The 18,711-nt window shown below is 34.1% G+C and overlaps 1 protein-coding gene across 1 annotated transcript in view; it reads left to right on the top strand.

Annotated features, from left to right (window-relative positions):
- DHX36 (DEAH-box helicase 36) overlaps nt 1-18,711 on the top strand; it is a 49,702-nt gene that overhangs the window by 9,749 nt on the left and 21,242 nt on the right. The window contains exons 4-14 of the mRNA XM_032852551.1: nt 1,876-1,914; nt 3,737-3,907; nt 5,864-5,943; nt 6,722-6,796; nt 6,998-7,164; nt 8,584-8,665; nt 12,933-13,073; nt 13,328-13,430; nt 13,804-13,891; nt 16,934-16,989; nt 18,646-18,710. Of these exons, the coding sequence (XP_032708442.1) occupies nt 1,876-1,914; nt 3,737-3,907; nt 5,864-5,943; nt 6,722-6,796; nt 6,998-7,164; nt 8,584-8,665; nt 12,933-13,073; nt 13,328-13,430; nt 13,804-13,891; nt 16,934-16,989; nt 18,646-18,710 (1,067 nt within the window). The remainder of the gene's footprint in view (nt 1-1,875; nt 1,915-3,736; nt 3,908-5,863; nt 5,944-6,721; nt 6,797-6,997; nt 7,165-8,583; nt 8,666-12,932; nt 13,074-13,327; nt 13,431-13,803; nt 13,892-16,933; nt 16,990-18,645; nt 18,711) is intronic.

Below are 18,711 nucleotides of genomic sequence, written 5' to 3'. Positions count from 1 at the left end.
TTAAACCTCCCAAAACCTCTGTGTAAGAGGTTGCACATCTGTTATATAGAGGAGGAAAAAGAATCTTATGTTAAATGGCCTATCTACAGTTGCACAACTAGTAAAAGAATCAGGTTTAAAAGTCAGATGTGTTTAAGAGCTCAACTTTTTAATCCTTTTTGGTAATATGCCATATTTTTTTTTGGTATCATTCATATAATAAACATTAATTTACCACTTGCTAAATACCTGTCATTGTGCTCTGTTTTCTGAAAATTAAGACATTTCCTGCCGTCAGACAGCGTGTGATTTCATTCTCTGTTATCTCCAGGTTACAGCCCAAAATTAGGAAATTAGAAATTCGGTTTGTCTATCTTGAGAAAGAATACTGGGTTTTAACTGTCTTCATCAGCATTACATATTTAAAAAGCAAAAGTGATTACTGCTAGTTTCAAGTTTAATGTGTTAGCTTATATTTACTTATATATTGAGATGGTTACATTTGAGTACATGAAGTACTTTTAGAAATCAGTAAATGTTTTAAATAATTTAAATATAATTTAAATATAATTTAAAAAATTACTGAGAAAATTGTGGCAACTTGTTATTTCAGATTGCTAGAATTTATTTAAGTCATTGTATTGACCCTTTTTATGGTACTGATAAGAATTAACCTGATTGACCATGTCAAGCATGATAACTATAGTTAATAATGCTGCACTGTATATTTGAAAGTTGCTTAGATCTTAAAAGTTCTCATCTGAAGAGGGAAAAAATGGTAAATATGTGGTGATGGATATTAACTAGACTTATTGTGGTAATCATTTCACAGCATACAAAGATGTTGAATCTTTATGTTGGTACACTTGAAAGTAATACAATGTTAAATGTCAATTATATCTCAATAGAAAATAGTGGGGGATTTTTTTAGTCTCCTATTTTGACAAGTAGGTAAAAAATAAGGGTGTTTCAAGAAATAAAAATTTGGAAAAAATATTATGGCAATAGGACAGTTCTAGTTTTATGTATTTTTTTTTCCTTTACAATAAAAGGAGTTTGTTTAAAGCTGTGGTTTATTTTTTTATACCGCTGAAGTTTTTTTCATGTATGTAGGTTATTGTAAACCAGAGCACTCCTAAGTGTATGTCATTTTTGTGTAGTGTAGGTTTAAGATTCCATAAAAGTTTTCAAAATTAGAAAAACATTATCAAATAAAGATACAGAAATTAATCATTTCCTCTCTAGTATTCCAGTTGTAAGTAGCTTTTATGTGTCAGAAACTGCTACTTGCTTTTTTTTTATAAAGGTTTTTCATGCGGATTTCGTAGCAACCCTATGAGATAAAACTTTTGAGGGATTCAGGATCCAAGTTTGACTTAAGATCACAGTTCTTAAATGGCAGTACCAGATTTTCCTGTTTCAGATATTACTTATTTTAAATTTTCTTTTATTCTCAAAAGCCAGTACCCAGCAATAATCTGCTCCAGTGCCTAGTGGATTATTAAATGGTGGATTGATGGGTGGGAAAATGACTGTGATACGGAAAGCAAATCTAAGATGAATATGTAAAATAAAAAATGGTAAGAGTAACTTGGGGATTATAAGAATACTGTTCGGTGACAGATAAGATTTCATTTTACTGCCACTTTAAGAAAGTATCTCCATTCTGTTGACTGTAATAGAATTCTCTTTTTCAGTGTTTCAAAAATAAAGGATTGCTGAGTATGTTAGTCCTTTTTATAAAAATTCTTTTTTAGGTCTTGGTACTTGACATAAGCTGTAAGGTAATAAAAATATTTTGGGATTCTAGTATATTTATGATATATTCTGATTACCATGATTATAATTTGATTACATTTCTTTTGTGAAAATTAAAAAGTTTTTTTTAATTTTCAGCATTTCAGGGAAAAGCTGCCTTCATATGGAATGCAAAAGGTAAAATGAATGTACAGTATTTAATTTGATTTGCAAAATACTTAAATATGATTTTTTAAAATCTATATCAAGAAAAAATGTAAATGGACCTTCCCCTAAAGGGTATTTTTTTTTTTTTTAAGATTTTATTTATTTGACAGAGACACAGTGAGAAAGGGAACACAAGCATGGGGAGTGGGAAAGGTAGAAGCAGGCTTCCCACCCAACAGGGAGCCCGATATGGGGCTCGAACCCAGAACCCTGGAGCACAACCCAAGCCGAAGGTAGATGATGCCTAATGACTGAGCCACAGGCGCCCCCTTAAAGGGTATTATTGAAAGTTCATTTTAGTCTTGAATTTTTGAAGGCCCAAAAGAAAAAAAAATGATCATGAAACAGTTTTCCTTAAGTTTTCTCATTTCTGTCTATAATTGAAATCTTTAGAACTCCAAAAACAGAATTTTTATATATGTTACTTTGGATAAATACCCTTGCTCTTACTTTGAGAACAAACGTTTTAATTAATATTGAGGCACTACTGAAAATAGTGATTTAATTTATTATGCTGTATTACACAGTCACCTGAGAATAATATAGTTCCCCATCCTGCTCTGTTCTCTCAGCTTTGCTTTGTTTTGATATTGGTTTTCATAGCATTTAACTACGACCTGCCATAGTGTCTTTCCTTCCTGGGCCATTTTAAGTTCTTGAGGACAGTGTTCACTATGTATTACTTGACTTGGTACAGTGCCTGATACTTTCTCAACACCCAGTTAATACTTGTTGAATGAATAAGTCCCATATTGCTTCTCTGTATTTACAAGCTATAATTTCAGTGTTCAGTCTTGGAACTTGTTCTGATACATATATTGTGTTAGAGTAGATGGACAAATTTTTTAAATTGGGATTTTTGATTAAACTTTTGTAGATAAAAGTCACCTCTAAAACCTCTTTGAAGTAGTAGGATGGTTTTATTAATACAGTGAATATTACTATTAAAATATTAGTGTTTGTAATTTTTAAGAAAAAAGATCTTTACCAAATATGAGGTTTTCTAGGTAATTGAAGTTTACCAATTTGATTTAGGTATTTAAAAACTTTATTGTAATTAACTGAAAGGAAATAATCTTGAGATAAATTACACTCTCTCTTGTTCTTTAAGACAGTGTACAAAACTTTTTCTGAAGGTAGAGCCATATTGTATGGGTTGTGATATAACTTTAATGTCCTTAGTGTTATTTAGGTATTGGGATTTGTCTTGTACTCAGTAGCCTTACAAATCAGCATTCTTTTTAATCAGTGTTCATTCTTATGCATAAAACTTACCTGTTGTCTCTTGTTCTTGTTGGTGTGTTTTCTTCTTTTTTTATTATTATTTTTTTAATTTGGTTGTTGTGGTGGTGGTGTGTTTTTCTTAACAGTGCCTTGCTTTCTTCTTTTTATAATTTGGTGCTGCTTTTCTTTTGAAAAACAGGTGGATCCAATACCTAAACTGCCAGCATTGCATTTAACAAAACTTTAACAAAAGCGTTAATATATATATTTTTAAAGATTTTATTTATTTATTTGACAAGCAGAGACACAAGTAGGCAGAGAGGCAGGCAGAGAGAGAGAGGTGGAAGCAGGCTCCTTGCTGAGCAGAGAGCCCAGTGCGGGGCTTGATTCCAGGACCCTGGGATCATGACCTGAGCCAAAGGCAGCAGCTTTAACCCACTGAGCCATCTAGGCGCCCCTAATATGTTTGTTAAAAGCAGTTAACTTCAGTTTGATAGAATTGTGATTATTAATTTTTTGGACTTAGTTACCATATGATATCCTTCACTTATTTTCCATTTTGAAATAGGAATTGGTAAATATGATTGATAACCATCAAGTAACAGTAATAAGTGGTGAAACTGGATGTGGAAAAACTACTCAAGTTACTCAGTTCATTTTGGATAACTACATTGAAAGAGGGAAAGGATCTGCATGCAGGATAGTTTGTACACAGCCAAGAAGAATTAGTGCCATTTCGGTAAGTAATGTCTCACTTTTTAAAATTCCCCACTTTTTATTTTCCATTCTCCTAGTCTTGCTCGAAATAAACGGATTTTGAACGTTTGTAGTGACTTCTTGATTAGGTTTAGGATATGTTCCTATGACAGCAGATATTTGGTAGTAAACACCAAAAGCTCATTTGACCTCTTACTGATAATAGGTGTTCAAGTTTAAGTATAAATGCAGGCAAATTTTAGTATAAAACTAGAAGAAGAAAAAGCTGATAAATTTTTATAGGATTATAAGCTGCGAAAAGTGTCCATCCATATAGATGCTTTAAATTTTACTCCTTCATTCATTCAGTATTATTTTTTGGTTCTGTTTTTTCAGTAAGTACACTGGTGGTGAAAGCAGGAAGCCTTGCAGTATTTTAACTGCATTTTTAAGTTTTTAATGCAGTTGTTCAATAAGAGGGAATTATCATTTTTAAAAAGGGGTATTGTTTTAGATTTATCCTATTAATAGTTGTAAGTACATGCTTAGGGGAAACAGCAGTTTTGTTCGTTCAGTTAGATGACCTAGTTAAATGTATGGGTTGTATGTTCTTTAAAGATGTTTGGGTTTATGACAGCATTTGATGTGTATAGTAAGTTTATTTCAGTGTTGATGTAATTTTGTATGTAAATTTCGATTATAAGAATTTATGGTTGTATTTAGTTACATGATAGTCTATTATCGCTAAGTCATTTAATACAGAATCTGGTTAGGAGCTGCATTACCAATTAAGGCAGTGTTTTGGAGGAAATATAGTATGCATTTTAAGCTGATTTCTAAGAAATAGTGTTTAGAGAAGTACAGTAACAGTCTTTGGTACATTTATATTCCTAGGAAATACATAAAATCACAGAACAGTGAAAAACTACTTTTGTTATAATACAATTATAAAGCTAGATTTAAGTAAGTTAATATCATTTTCATTAATACAGCATTACCATATATATTGACAGTAGGAAGATATGCTAACTAGGTTACTTTTTATTTATTTTTCCAAGATCTGTTAATACTCGAATGGGCAATTTAGTAAGTAATAAAAAGTGAAAAAATGGTCTTAAGTCTGTGAATACAGGATATACTGGCTGGAAAGTTCTACTTCTGAAGTATTGTTTCTTAATTATGCCATTTTCTGTTTCTAATCTCATGAATCAGTGTTCTGTCACAAGGTGACTGTTGTTACTTTTAGTTACATAAATCAGTATTATGGATTATTATTGGATTATAATAACATTTCATCAGTTCCAAGTTCATCTTTGGCCGCCATAACTTTTAGGACACAACCAAGAACCAGGAATTAAGCAGCAGCAGTCTCTACTAAGAAGAAACAAACAAAAAACTGGAGAAAGAAAAGTATCAACATATATTTACCCTCAAATTATACACAAGTTTTATAAGCTTAACTATGGTTTTAATGTGGGTGTTTTGTTTTATTTTTTAAGATTTATTTATTTGATGGAGAGAGGGAACACAAGCAAGGAAAGTAGGAGAGGGAGAAGCAGGCTCCCCGTGTTGAGCAGGGAGCCGGCTGCAGGACTTGATCCCATGACCCTGGGATCCTGACCTGAGCCAAAGGCAGATGTTTAATGACTGAGTGGCCCAGGCGCCTCCCTGATTTTAACTCTTAGTCAAAAAAGTCAAAAAGAAAGATAGAATGATGCTGTAGAAAGGCACTTTGAAAATAATGATGAGAGAGAATTTGGCCTTGGAGGGCTTTATAAGAGGAGGTGAAAAGTGAATTTAAGAAGCAAGTAGTCTGGAGCTTTTAAGGAACAACACACAGTTTTAGATCCCTGGGATTCTAGTATCTGTCTCTATTTTTTTTAACTCCGGAAAAACTGATGAACATTTTTTCAACAATCCCAGATTTTGTGGGTATTCCAGATGTTCTTCCTGAAGGAAATTATATTTTCTTTGTAAATGTCTTTTATTTTGCTAAAAGGTCGCAGAGAGAGTGGCTGCAGAAAGGGCAGAATCTTGTGGCAATGGTAACAGTACTGGATACCAGATTCGTCTCCAGAGGTAAAGAACATTCACCTGTTGTGTCAGGTAGATTTTAGTGAAACTGTGAAGTTAGAGATTAAGGAGAAAAATGTTCCCTGTTGTTATGATGATTACGATTAAAATTAACATTTAAAGTAACTACAGTATAGGAAGCTTGCAACTTTTTAAATCCAAACAGGAGTTTTAAATATGCCTTTTAAAATATGCTTTACATTATGAAACAGCTAAAGAAATAACTTTAAATGCCTTTACATTATGAAATGGCCAGAGAAATAACTTTTTCCTGGATGTATATCAGTAGGCCATCACTGCACATGAAAGGAGTTGGTGTCTCATATCTTTTGCTACCACCATCCCGACTATTGATTCTGGTATCTTTAACACCCTCTTCACTCCTCTATATTTCTATAGCCCTTTTCTGGAGCTCAGGATTCCATTTATCTTTTTAAGTGAACTGACTTTCCAGTCACTGAACAGAAGTTTAGGCCCCTGTGTATTAAGTTACGTTACTGGTTATGCCTGGTTACTGGTATGTAAGTTATGTTAATGGTTATGCCTTTAAAAAGACATCATTAAGGTTGTATCATGACAGTGAAAATAAAGTATAGTGAACCTGAATGTAGTATTACACATTAGTCTGTTACAGTAGGCGTTCTTAGGACCAAAAACTTAACTGTGAAGATTTTCATTAAAACAGTAAGCAGTTTTAAATTGAAGATTTTCTTTTAAACTTTTGTGGTGCTGATTTGTTAGTAAAGAAAACCAAAAACTGTTAACTCCTATCTTTCATTCACAGTCGGTTGCCAAGGAAACAGGGTTCTATCTTATACTGCACAACAGGAATCATCCTGCAGTGGCTCCAGTCAGACTCGTGAGTATGTTTCACTTCAGGACAGACATTTTGTTAAACATTATCAAAGATGTAATTATTAAATTGGATTTTACTAATTGTGAAGGTAGAATGGTTTTTAAATTTTGTTTTTAAATTTTAAATTTTGTACTGTTTTTAAATTTTAAATTTTTAAAATTTTTTTAAATTTTGTACTGTTACATACTTCACACTTTTGCTTAGGCATTTGTCCAGCGTTAGTCATATTGTGCTTGATGAAATCCATGAGAGAAATCTACAGTCAGATGTTTTAATGACGGTTATTAAAGATCTTCTCAATTTTCGACCTGACCTGAAAGTGATATTGATGAGTGCGACTTTAAATGCTGAGAAATTTTCAGAATATTTTGGTAAGTAAATTTTATGATTATTGCTTTAGAAAGTTACCACAAAGCCACTGAATTGAGAGTTTAAAAAAAAAAAATACATTGCTAGGTACAAAGTAGTTAAAATGAGGGTTTAGCAATTATTTTAAGTATTCAGGAGAATACTGTAAGTTGTCTTAAATAGCTGAGACTATCTTTCTAGTTACAACAGATTAGAGAAGTGAGCCTATTTTTAAAAGGCAGCATCGTCTGTGTTAGAGCGAAGACATGTAGATTTTTGGTGCTACCATCAGATAATAATTTAAGGTGGCATCCGTGAAGTCAAAGGTTTGAATAATTTTTTGAACACTTTTTTGTGATTGTTCTGTGGCATTTATGTACTATCACAGGCTAGGGTGGCAGTTTACTGGTAATTATAGTAGTGACCACTTATGGAACACCTTTAGTATGCCAGATGTGCTCTATTTGACACTTTGTCTTCTAATCTTCATAACACCTTGTGACGTAAGTGCTATTATTCCCGTTTTTATAGGTGTCTTTCCCAGTGTGCTTTATAATGGTTGCATAATTAAGAGACGGTTGAGAGGATTTGAAACTAAATTTAACTAGCTGTAGAATACATTTTTTTAATATTATGCCTCTTTTGCCTTACAGTCATGAGGGAAGGAGAGGAAAATAGTGGGTGGGATTAAAATGGAATAGAGCTCTATTTAAATATTCTTATATTCAGCTTGGTTGACCTTCAGAGACCCATGAAATTAGTTTGATTGTATTATGTCTTATTTTTTGTGTGTGCAATGAGCTATTCAGAACTAACATTGAGTAACTTGCTCAGACTTGGGAGAGGCAGAGCTGTGATACCACTTCAGATGTTTTGATCTGTGATGCAGTGTTGGTCTTTGTCGATAGTGCGTCCTGCTTGTTTTGCTTGGTATGAAATACTAAGTAACATTAAGTAACAGTACTAGGAGACAGTTATTTTAACTGGTGATTCTAGAATAGTAGATAACACTTCAGTATTTTGTTATGTCTTGACTACTTTTTCTCTTTTTTCCTAATTCTGGGGGCCATAGGAGTAGTGATTCTTAAGTTGATTTCAATAAAATTTGGGTTCTGATGGTACCATCTTGGCTAATGATGGGGAGGAAATAGACCTCAAGTAATGACTTCTGAGTCCAACTTAAAGTGCTGTATTCTTTGTATTTTGGGTTACTTTGTAGAACTGTTGTGAGGTGTGTGTACAGTTTGGTATCAGTAAAATGGTAGTGAAGAGTAGACTGCTAGTTCATTAAACTCAGTATGAAAAAATAGGGTAGAACTGTGAAAGTGCCAGGACCATTTCTGAACTTAAGAAAGAGAGTTATTGGCCTCTTTATTGTCTGTTGATTTTTTTTTTTTTTTTGAACATTTGAGTACAGATTTACCTTTTGTCTGCCATAATAGGTAACTGTCCAATGATACACATACCTGGTTTTACTTTCCCGGTTGTGGAGTATCTTTTGGAAGATATAATTGAAAAAATAAGGTAAGTAAATATTAGAAAACAAAAAGAGATGTAAAAATATTAATGTGTCACCTTTTGTTCTGTCAAACTTTAGTCTCAGAAACTCTGTTTTAGCCACTTCTTCTAAGACATTTTTTTTTATATCGGTGATTCCGAAACTGGGTTGCACATTAAACTCACCTGGAGTCTTTTAAAGTCTACATGCCCCATTTTCACGCCCTACCAAAATTACATTACAAAGTCTGGGCTGGTAGCCAGCCATCAGAATTTTTTAAAGATCCCTGGGCAGCAGCATTTGGGAATCTTTGTCCTTAGTGCTTAAACGTCTCTTCTGGTTCTCCTACCTGGTTTTCATTTTTCTTTGCTGGCTTCCTTTGCCTACCTTTTAAATAGGATTTCCTCTGAGGGTTCTTAATTATCCTTTTCTCAGTCTTTTATGGTTTCACTGTGCAATCCTGTTTCCATGACCATAGTTACATATTTTCACAGCTCGCAGAACTGAAGCTCTTCGTGAATATTAAATTTGGAATCTGACTCTGTACTTAACAGCATTCTAGTACCTTAGATACCCTGAACCTCACATTTTTCCAACTAAAAATGTTATCTTATACCCAAAGTTAAAACGAAATGGGTCTTTCAGTGGTTATTGGCATGTTTCTCCACCCCTTGTTTAAGTTGTAAATCAAAAGAGCTAATATCAAGCAGTTAAGTACCATAATATGTTACCTGCTTTACATGCTTTTTAGTAACTAACTTAGTCCAAATCATTCTGTACTCCCGCCTGCCCCACAACACAAACCTGAGAGCATTCTCCTTGAACATGCCTTCTTGTTTTTATTTCTTCTACTTAAGGTCTTCATTATCTCTTCTGTACTTACAGTTCTTCTTTTGGCACTTTTGTCTTCACTGTCACATATATAGTTTTCTACAAAATCTGGTTAAGTGCCCATTCTTCCCCTGGTCATGCCTCTTGAGATTTCTCTTCCAAAACTTGTTTAAGGACCTTCAGTTTTAAAAACAGTTCTTAATATTCTGTTTATTGTGGGAAACCATTTTATATTTAGAAAACTATGTGCTGTAATCATAAAACTAACAACTAACACTCGTTCACAATGACTTTATCATGACTTGAGAATAGTAATAAAACCTAGAACTGCTTTTTATCTTCCACAAAGTTGATACTACATTAATTTAGAAAAAAGACTAGGACTATGCTTTGTTTTCCTAAATCATTTCCCTAAATTAATATAGTTGTCAGTTACAGCATATATAGGTAGATTGATAAATTTAGAGAAAAACTTGTTTAAGGACTTCTGTGTTTTGTCATGGCCTATAGCAGAATACCTCAGCTAGTATGCCCAAATTATTGATCCCTTTAATACCCAGGCCATTAGCTACCAGCAGCCTTCTCTAGGGGACTGTACCAAATTATATTTGACTTTCTTGATGAAAGAAGGGTTGGGAAAACACAGCCCGTAAGATCGGGTTCCAGTTCCTTAGCCAGTCATCACGAGGTTCTTTTAATCTGGCCCCATCTTTTTCTAGCCTTATGCATCTCATGGCCTATGCATGCTAAATGCACCATTCCCTAATATTCCAGCCAGTGCCCTTTCATTCAAGCACTTTGTGCTTTATTACATGCTGTGTTCTCCTCTTAGACTTACATGTGCCACTTTCTCCCTTTATATATATAAACTCAGTTACATAATTATAAATCACAGCTTCGTTGCATGTTAAGCCTTGTCTTATTCCTCCTCATCTGGACTCCTATATCACTTTTATCATCTCTCTTATAATATTTAACATATTGCCATGTAGTGTATATTTATATTTGCTTCTTGCAGTAGACTGCAGATTTTGGGAGGTCAGGAATTTTGTCCTGTTCGTCTCTGGAACTACTGCACAGTATAGTGCCTGGCCTGTAGTAAACATAGGAATAAATACATAGACAGATGTAGAAACACTTGAGATTTTTCAAGGTCACAGCTTGCTTGTTATGTGAAAAAACCAGGAAGTAGTAGTGGTAGTAGGAAGGTGAAAACCAAGATCCTACAGCATATTCTACATGGAGAAAAGCTGAATTTTGTGTGCACATTTATTTATCAGATTCTTATTAAACTTTATGTCTTGCATAAAGTTTATGTGCACTAGGGTCTGAGCATAAACAAGGAAAGACTTGGTACATATCCTCAGAACTTGTATGTGGACAGACACAGAAGCCGTCATACAAAGTATGATTGACCTTTACTTCCAGCAGAAGTAAAGAATATACTGGAAATGAGATTATATAGCAGGGATAGACTGGGCAAGTCAGGAAAGCAGTGAAACTTGGAGTAGGAAAGAGGGAAGTGTATATGTCCGAGAGGGTAGAACATACTAAAAGTATGAGAGAGTATCTTGGTCTTTCATGCTCTGGTTTTGTCATCAGTAAGCTTTATTGATGCACTCCTCTGATTCCACTATCTGTTCTCACTTCTTACTGTGGCACATTTACCAGTTGTTTTCTAATAGAATAACAGGTGACAGCTTGCCGGCAGTGAGAGTGAAGTTTCAGGAGGCAGTTCTCTGAAGTTATTAAATGATGAATTGCGTTCTTAAGCTCCCTGGAAGGCAGGGAGTGTTCAGAGAACTGTAGCTGAAGGAAGGGTCTGTTGAAGAAAAGAGATGGTGTCTGTGCACTTGTCATTCCCTAGTCAGTCCTAAGTGGGGAATTGAAGGAGTGTAGTCCTTGCACAGAAGTTTTCAAGAGAAGCCCTCACTCTCCCTTCCCAAGAAGAGCTGCACTATAGGGATGTAAGAGGGAAGGAAGCAGGGTGAGATGATACAGAGGATTGTCACTGGCCACTTGGGCTCTGGGGGGGTTGAAGGTTACCTCTGTTTTTTGGAACTATGGGAAAGGAGGCAACTGTGGGTCCATCCTGCTGACTAGGACTAATCTCTGTCTCAGGTTGCCCTACCTCAAGTTGATGCCTCTATATGTATCGAAGACTTAGGGGAATCCTGGGTCACAGGTACTGAATATAGGGAAGGGGATTAACACTTTCTGGGTGCCTACTATGTGTCAGGCACTGTGCTTTATTGGATTTTTGTTCTCGTGCCAGTGTAATTATAAGAGTTTTAATTTCTCAAATAAGCAAACCAAAGGTAGAGGCATATACCTTGTCCAAGGTCACACAGGTAGTCAGTGGCAGAGCAAGGACATCAGTCCAGTTCTGTCTAATTCTAAAGCCCATGCTCCAAATCCCCCTTTCGGATATAGGTGCTCTCTTTGTAGGCAAACTTGGAGGGGCTTTGAAGTTCAAGTGCAGTTAGTTTCTTTTTTTTTTCTTTTTTTTTTTTTTCTTTTTTTTTTGTCTTTTCCCACCCCCATGCCTCTCTAAACCCACTTAAATTAAGTGGCATTCTTAGGGAGATGCACCTCTGTTTTTTAGCAGTCACAATGGCATGATGGAGTCATGGCATAATACTGGACTGACACGTAAGAGTACTGATTCTGGCTCTACCATTTAGCTCTGACTATAGGATGGAGCAGAATGAAGATAAATTATCTGAATTTCCTGGAGCACTAATTAAAATTTCTAGATTAGCAAACCCCAGCCAGACCCACTGAATCCAAATTACAAGGGATAGAATTCAGGACTCTATATTTTTATTTATTTATTTATTTAAAAGATTTTATTTATTTGACAGAGATCACAAGTAGGCAAAGAGGCAGTCAGAGAAAGGGGAGGGAAGCAGGCTCCCCACTGAGCAGAGAGCCAATGCGGGGCTCGATCCCTGGACCCTGAAATCATGACCTGAGTCAAAGGCAGAGGCTTAACCCCCTGAGCCACCCAGGTGCCCCAGGATTCTATATTTTATAAGCTCTCTGTGGGATTCTTATGTGCACTCAGGTTTGGAAATCCTGTATTCAAAATCTGAGTTTTCCACTAGGTATTTACTATTATTTTGGACTTAGGTTAATGTTAACTTTGTAGAGTAAACTTAAAAGGTAAAAGTGACTCTAGTGTTAACTTTTTTTTATTTGACTGCTAATAATGATCATCTAGAGGTTTTTATATACTTTGGCAGACGGTTTTATATACTTTGGTTTTATATACTTTGGTAGACATCTAAAATGTCAGATTTTATAAATTAATGAATAGTTGTAAATAAACATTTAATTAACTTTCACTAGAAAGCATAATGAAAATGTTCTTTAAAATCCAAATGTAAAAAGTCATAGATATTTGCTAAAACCAGAAGAGTTTCCAAAAAGTGAAGCTATTTAAGAATGTTTTTATTTTAGATATGTTCCAGAACAAAAAGAACACAGGTCTCAGTTTAAGAGGGGTTTCATGCAAGGGCATGTAAATAGACAGGAAAAAGAAGAAAAAGAAGCAATCTATAAAGAACGCTGGCCAGATTATGTAAGGGAACTGCGAAAAAGGTAAGTGGGTTTTTGGGGTTTTTTGTGTGTGTTATGTTTTGTTTTAATTTTTTACAGCACAGGGTGTGAATGATTAAAACAAAAAAGCAGAGATTGTCTTCTTGAACTTGTTCATAACTGTTATTCCAGTAATTCTTTTCTATATATTAATTGTTTTTCCACATTTGCCAGTTGGGTTAATTTTTAGGATTTTGTAGAAAGTTGAACCTTAAGAAACTTTATCAGGTGTTTGATTTTCTGTTTAACTTTGATAGGTATTCTGCAAGTACCGTAGATGTTCTGGAAATGATGGATGATGATAAAGTTGATCTGAATTTGATTGCTGCCCTCATTCGACACATTGTTTTAGAAGAAGAGGTTAGTTTATTGTTTTTTGGTGATATGATTTTAATTGTATTAATATAACAAGACCCTGAGGAAAGAAGAATAATTTTCTTAAATGCTTTTTAAAAATAGCATATGGAAGAAACTGCTTTGACACCAGAAATAGGAATCTCAAAATAACCAAGATTTAGGCTTTTGATCTATTTAAAAGAAAGAATAAACAAATGAAATATCTGGATTGTAAACCCTGTTTTTAAAAAGTGACCTTGTATTCTTCAGTTATAATCAGTAACTAAATTTCTTAAGCTAATAAAATTTTAATGAAGACTTAAATATGTACAGAAGTTTACTTTTATTGTGTTTTGTTACATGATTTTTTTGTAATCATTATTTCCCCACCATACAGGATGGTGCAATATTGGTCTTTCTACCAGGCTGGGACAATATCAGCACTTTACATGATCTCTTGATGTCACAAGTGATGTTTAAATCAGGTATTATAAAAATGTATTTTATTGCAACTCCAAGAATAGTACGTAAATCATATGTAACATGGTTGTTTTCTTTTATTTCTAGAAGTATTGCTTCGAAGGCTACCTTACTATAGGAACTTGGTGGTCTTAAGCCCAACCTCGATTTTTTAAAAACTTAGATCTCTCTCTCTCTTTTAAAAATAAAGTTCTAGGTCACAAGATGAAGATGTTAGGTATATAGTAAAGTTCTTAATTTGGTATTATAAGAATAGTTTTGCCCCTTTTCCTAAATTTGCCTAATAATATTGAGCCCTTATAGTTAAGATATTAGAGCTCGAGGTGTTTTTTCACTCACTGCTGCACTTAGGCAGAAAAGTAGGTTGAAATTTTATCTCCTATCCCAGAGTTTCTCAGCTCAGACTATAACAGTCAGTCACTAGTGGTGCTTCTTTAAAATTCGGATCCTCAAATCTAAGAATGTGACTTGAACATCTCTAGTTCTTAAAAATTCCTCAGGTGATTCTGATGCTTTAATAGCATGTTTGAGAGACAAAATCTCTTAGGTTTTAGAGAAATACTTGAGGCCATTTTTCTCCCATAAAATTCGGCCAGAGCATTTTCAGGAATAATTACTAACATCAAATCGGTAGAATACGAAGCAAATTCTTTTTGGTATTTGATAGTTCTGACTCTAATCTTTTGAAGTGTTTTGACACATTTTTCTAAGGCACTAAAAATATTTTGGTCTAATTGTATTGGCTGAAATAGTAAAACTGTATTTTTTATTCTTTGTTAAATCCCACTATAGTAATGCCTTCCAGACATTATCTGTAATTAAAAGTTATTTGCTATTCTCTAGCTAGAAAATGTTTTTATTTGAAATGTTTTTATTTTATACCATGACTTCTCTGTAATGAAATACCGATTTCTCTTTTCCTGGTCAGTGATAACCTTTCTCTATAGAAAATCCGTAGTCATGATTAAACAGTGCAATTGAATTTTTTTTTTTAAACAACTAGAATTTTTTTTGGCTGAACCTTCTAATGTTGGCCCTCTCTTACCCCCAAAATAATTGCTACTGTATGATCTACTTTTAATTTCAAAAAACATGAGTGTATGTATTTACCAAGAAAAATACAGGGAAGATATACCAAAATGTAATACTATAATTTCTGAGGAAGTGTGGAAAGGGTACGATATTATCGATTACTGTAATTTTTATTAGTTTTCTAATTTATTCTCAAAGAAGGAGGTATTAATTTATACTTTACTAGCTCAATTCTTTTCTTTCCAAAGTTTAACAAGAATGTTTTTTTCTCAAGTTATAGTTTTAAAATTTAGGCTTAATAATCAGCTATACTCTTAGCCATTGTAGAAGGGTCAAAAAATTGTTCTAACTCCATACTGATTGAAAGGTAAATCTTGAAACCCAATTGACCGAATGTTTACTAGCTTTCTTACTTCCTAAGTGTGGACTCTGTTCCCACTGACTACTATAGTTGGGCAATATCAGCAGTCTAAATTGTCTTTATCCCAGTTACAGTCTTCACAGAATTATTTTTATTTTCAGTGTTTCACCTGGCTGCTGATTTTTTAGCTTATAATGAAACATTTAAACTTACAGAAAGCTTAGAGAATCATAATGCACATCATACTCCATTGATTTTCTAGAGGCAGCAGTTATTTTTGTGATCTAATTTTTTCCTTTTTAAAGTAAATTGCAGCTGTCACGTTATCCCAAAAAATATGTGCATCTCTAAAAATAAAGACAATTTTCTCTATAACCACAATGCCATTATCATACCTAACTCTTAAACATATCTAATAATCCAATCTGTAGTCAGATTTTCCCTGCGAAGTGTTTTTTATAGCTAGCTCATTCACACTACAGAAAAACTTAAACTCGTTAAGTCTTATCTAGATAATCACTTCCATACCCTCTTCACTTTCCCCATGGTAATGTCTTGTGGAAAATACTAGGTCCACCTAGACTTCCTAGATTTCTCTGAATCTGAATCCTCCTAGTGTCATTTCATTTGATCCTTTCTTACCTGTACTTTTTATAAACTGGAAGTTATATCTCAAGGCTTTATCCAATTCGAGAAATACTTTTGGCTTGAGTATTGATTGAGTTGATGTGTGTTTCATATGGTTTGAGAGTAAGTAATTCAGAGCATCCTTTTTAACAGTGTCAGTTGCTTAACCACTTTTTACTACTTTTGAAGATTTGTAACCCTTATTCAGAGGGGCCTAGAGAGTCTGGGGACATCATATCTCCTTTGAATAACAATTGTGTTTTTTGGGGGGGGGGAATACAGCTATCTTGAGTCATTTAGACACTTGCTAGAGATTTAAGTGAGGTTGCATTTTTTTATAACCGTAGCTAAACATGAAATCTACCCTTGCTTCCATAACACGCCCTCAGTTCCATCAATGATACTACACCAGACTTTCTCCCTATTGGCTAATATCCACGAATGGACTGAGTTGTTTCATTTCGAAACTTTAAGAATATGATTTCTTATATTTCTAATGAAATTGTGTTTAAAAATGTGGGTCGCCTTTGGAATGCATCATATTTAGTCAGTGCTGTTTCTGTTATTTTTTAGCATAAAAATGGACATGGAAATTAGGATATTTCCTAAGTAATGTTCTGTAAAAAAGCCATATTCTCTATTAATTAAAATAGTGAGGATCACCCAAAGTCTACAAACTTACATTCATGTTAAAGCAAAATTTTCTGGTCTTTAATTAGGTGATGGGAATGGAGTTAGTGATGTTTTTCTAGCATAATTTGAAAAGATTGCTTCTAAGCTTAAGCATTTTTTAGGAATTTGGGGAATATGCTTATCAGTGTGAAATAAATTGACAGTAAAATGTGAGCAAGAACTTGTTGGAGCACCAAGGAAAGAAAATAAAAAGAAAAATTTGCTCTGACTATACATAAGAATATAAATAAAGAGTTACCTGGCTTAGCATCTCAACTCATTGTTCTGTGTCTGTCTGCTGGAGCTTTTCTGTAGCTGTTTATCTTAAAGTTTAATTTTCTTTTTAAATTTTCAGACAGGTTTCTTATTATACCCCTACATTCACTGATGCCTACAGTTAACCAGACACAGGTATATTCTTAAATTTATTCACTCTCTGTCTTTGAAATTGAGGAAAGCTTTAAGGGCTGTTTATTGTATGTTTTATTTTCTCTTATTTTTTTAAGGCAAATTTTCTAGTAATCCATATATAAAAAGTACTTCTTTGAGAACATTTGTAGGTGAGTCTTCAGGGGATAATTGCACAAAAACTTGAATAACTGAGGGAAATTAACAAATATTAGTTTTGTCAACATCAGGGAAAAGTTTAAAGATTGATTTCACCAATAACTTGTTTGGGTTTCATTTACCTGTGACATACTAAAGCTTGATGTTTGATATTTTTGATTTAATAGAATTAGTATATTTGTAGGCATGAGATTTCCTACTTTACCAATAATATATCATTATGGTTTTGAATGTGTTCTTTCTTTCACATTCAGGGATATCCCTAGTTAGAATACAACTGTGTTCTCAAAGGTAAGATAGTTTTCAGGACTACAGTGTCTCTAGGCCCGGGTAGAATGAGATTGATCAGAAGAAAATCTGTCTTCCCTTCTAGTTTTTCCACTTCTTTTCTAAGAATATATCAAGACAGGGGCAGCTGGGTTGCTCAAGTCAGTTAGGTGCCTGACTCTTGATCTGGATTCAGGTCACGATCTTGGTGTTGTGAGATCAGGCCCCAAGGCGGGTTCTACCTTGAGCATTGGGCTCTGCACTGAGCGTAGAGCCTGCTTGATATTCTCGCTCCTTTCTGTTGTGCGCATGCGCGCTCGCACATGTGCTCGCACGCTCTTTCTCCCTCTGTCTCTCTCCCTCAAAAAAAAAATAATAATAACCTTTTTTATTGAGGCACTTTTAACATCTTTCCTGCTGATACCATAGTCTAAGGCTTAGCCAGTTTAATTGGATAGAACGTGCATACCTAAAGGAAGATAGGAGTAAAGAGAGAAGACTCTTTAATTCCAAAGACCAGACAGAACAGTGTCCAGTGTGGAAGTGCTTCCTCTCAGACTCCGTAATAGCAAATTATGTATTCCTTTGCTAGAGATTACATGACTAGATTGGAAAACATTTTCTCTTGATTATCATTTTTATAAATGAGATTTATGCATTTCTTTGCATTATAGCCAAGTGGTACTTGACTGTATATCTTCTGCTTGGCTGGCTTTGTGAAGGGTGCTGTTTGTAGGATTCAGCATTTGAAGATTTATTTTTTTTTAGTTCAGTCTGATTTCAAAAGCTTATATACAGTTTACAGCCAGACATCCATTCTCTTGAGCTTGGCATTTGCCTGGTTGGTTGGTGCCTTTACCCGTACAGTTTTGATAATTTGTAATTCCTATTGCTAAACTAAACTCTGTCTCAGAAGTTTGACCACAAAAAGACATTTATACTTATCAGCTTTTGTTGATAAAGAATTCTTTAAATTCAAATAATCGTATTGCATTTGAAATCTTGTTTGTGATAAGGTTCCAAAATCTGGGAGGTTTAGTTTGTTTTACCAAAAAGGAATTTTATAGTATTGAAATGATGTATATCTATAAAATGTATCTACACAATTAAATGCATATATAAATGAACACAGAATGCTAAAAATGTACAGTATCTGAAGTACTTTTTCTGACTGAAAGAATGCTGTATTAGAAATTAATTACTTTTGGGATTTTGATTTATTTATTCTTCCAGGTATTTAAAAGAACCCCTCCTGGTGTTCGGAAAATAGTAATTGCTACCAATATTGCAGAGACTAGG

This window comes from Lontra canadensis, unplaced genomic scaffold (assembly GCF_010015895.1).
Source record: "Lontra canadensis isolate GAN:19392208 unplaced genomic scaffold, GSC_riverotter_1.0 scaffold6, whole genome shotgun sequence".
NCBI classification, from domain to species: Eukaryota; Metazoa; Chordata; class Mammalia; order Carnivora; family Mustelidae; genus Lontra; species Lontra canadensis.
The sequence above is the reverse complement of the archived record's forward strand: the minus strand, read 5'-3'. Positions and strand labels throughout refer to the sequence as shown.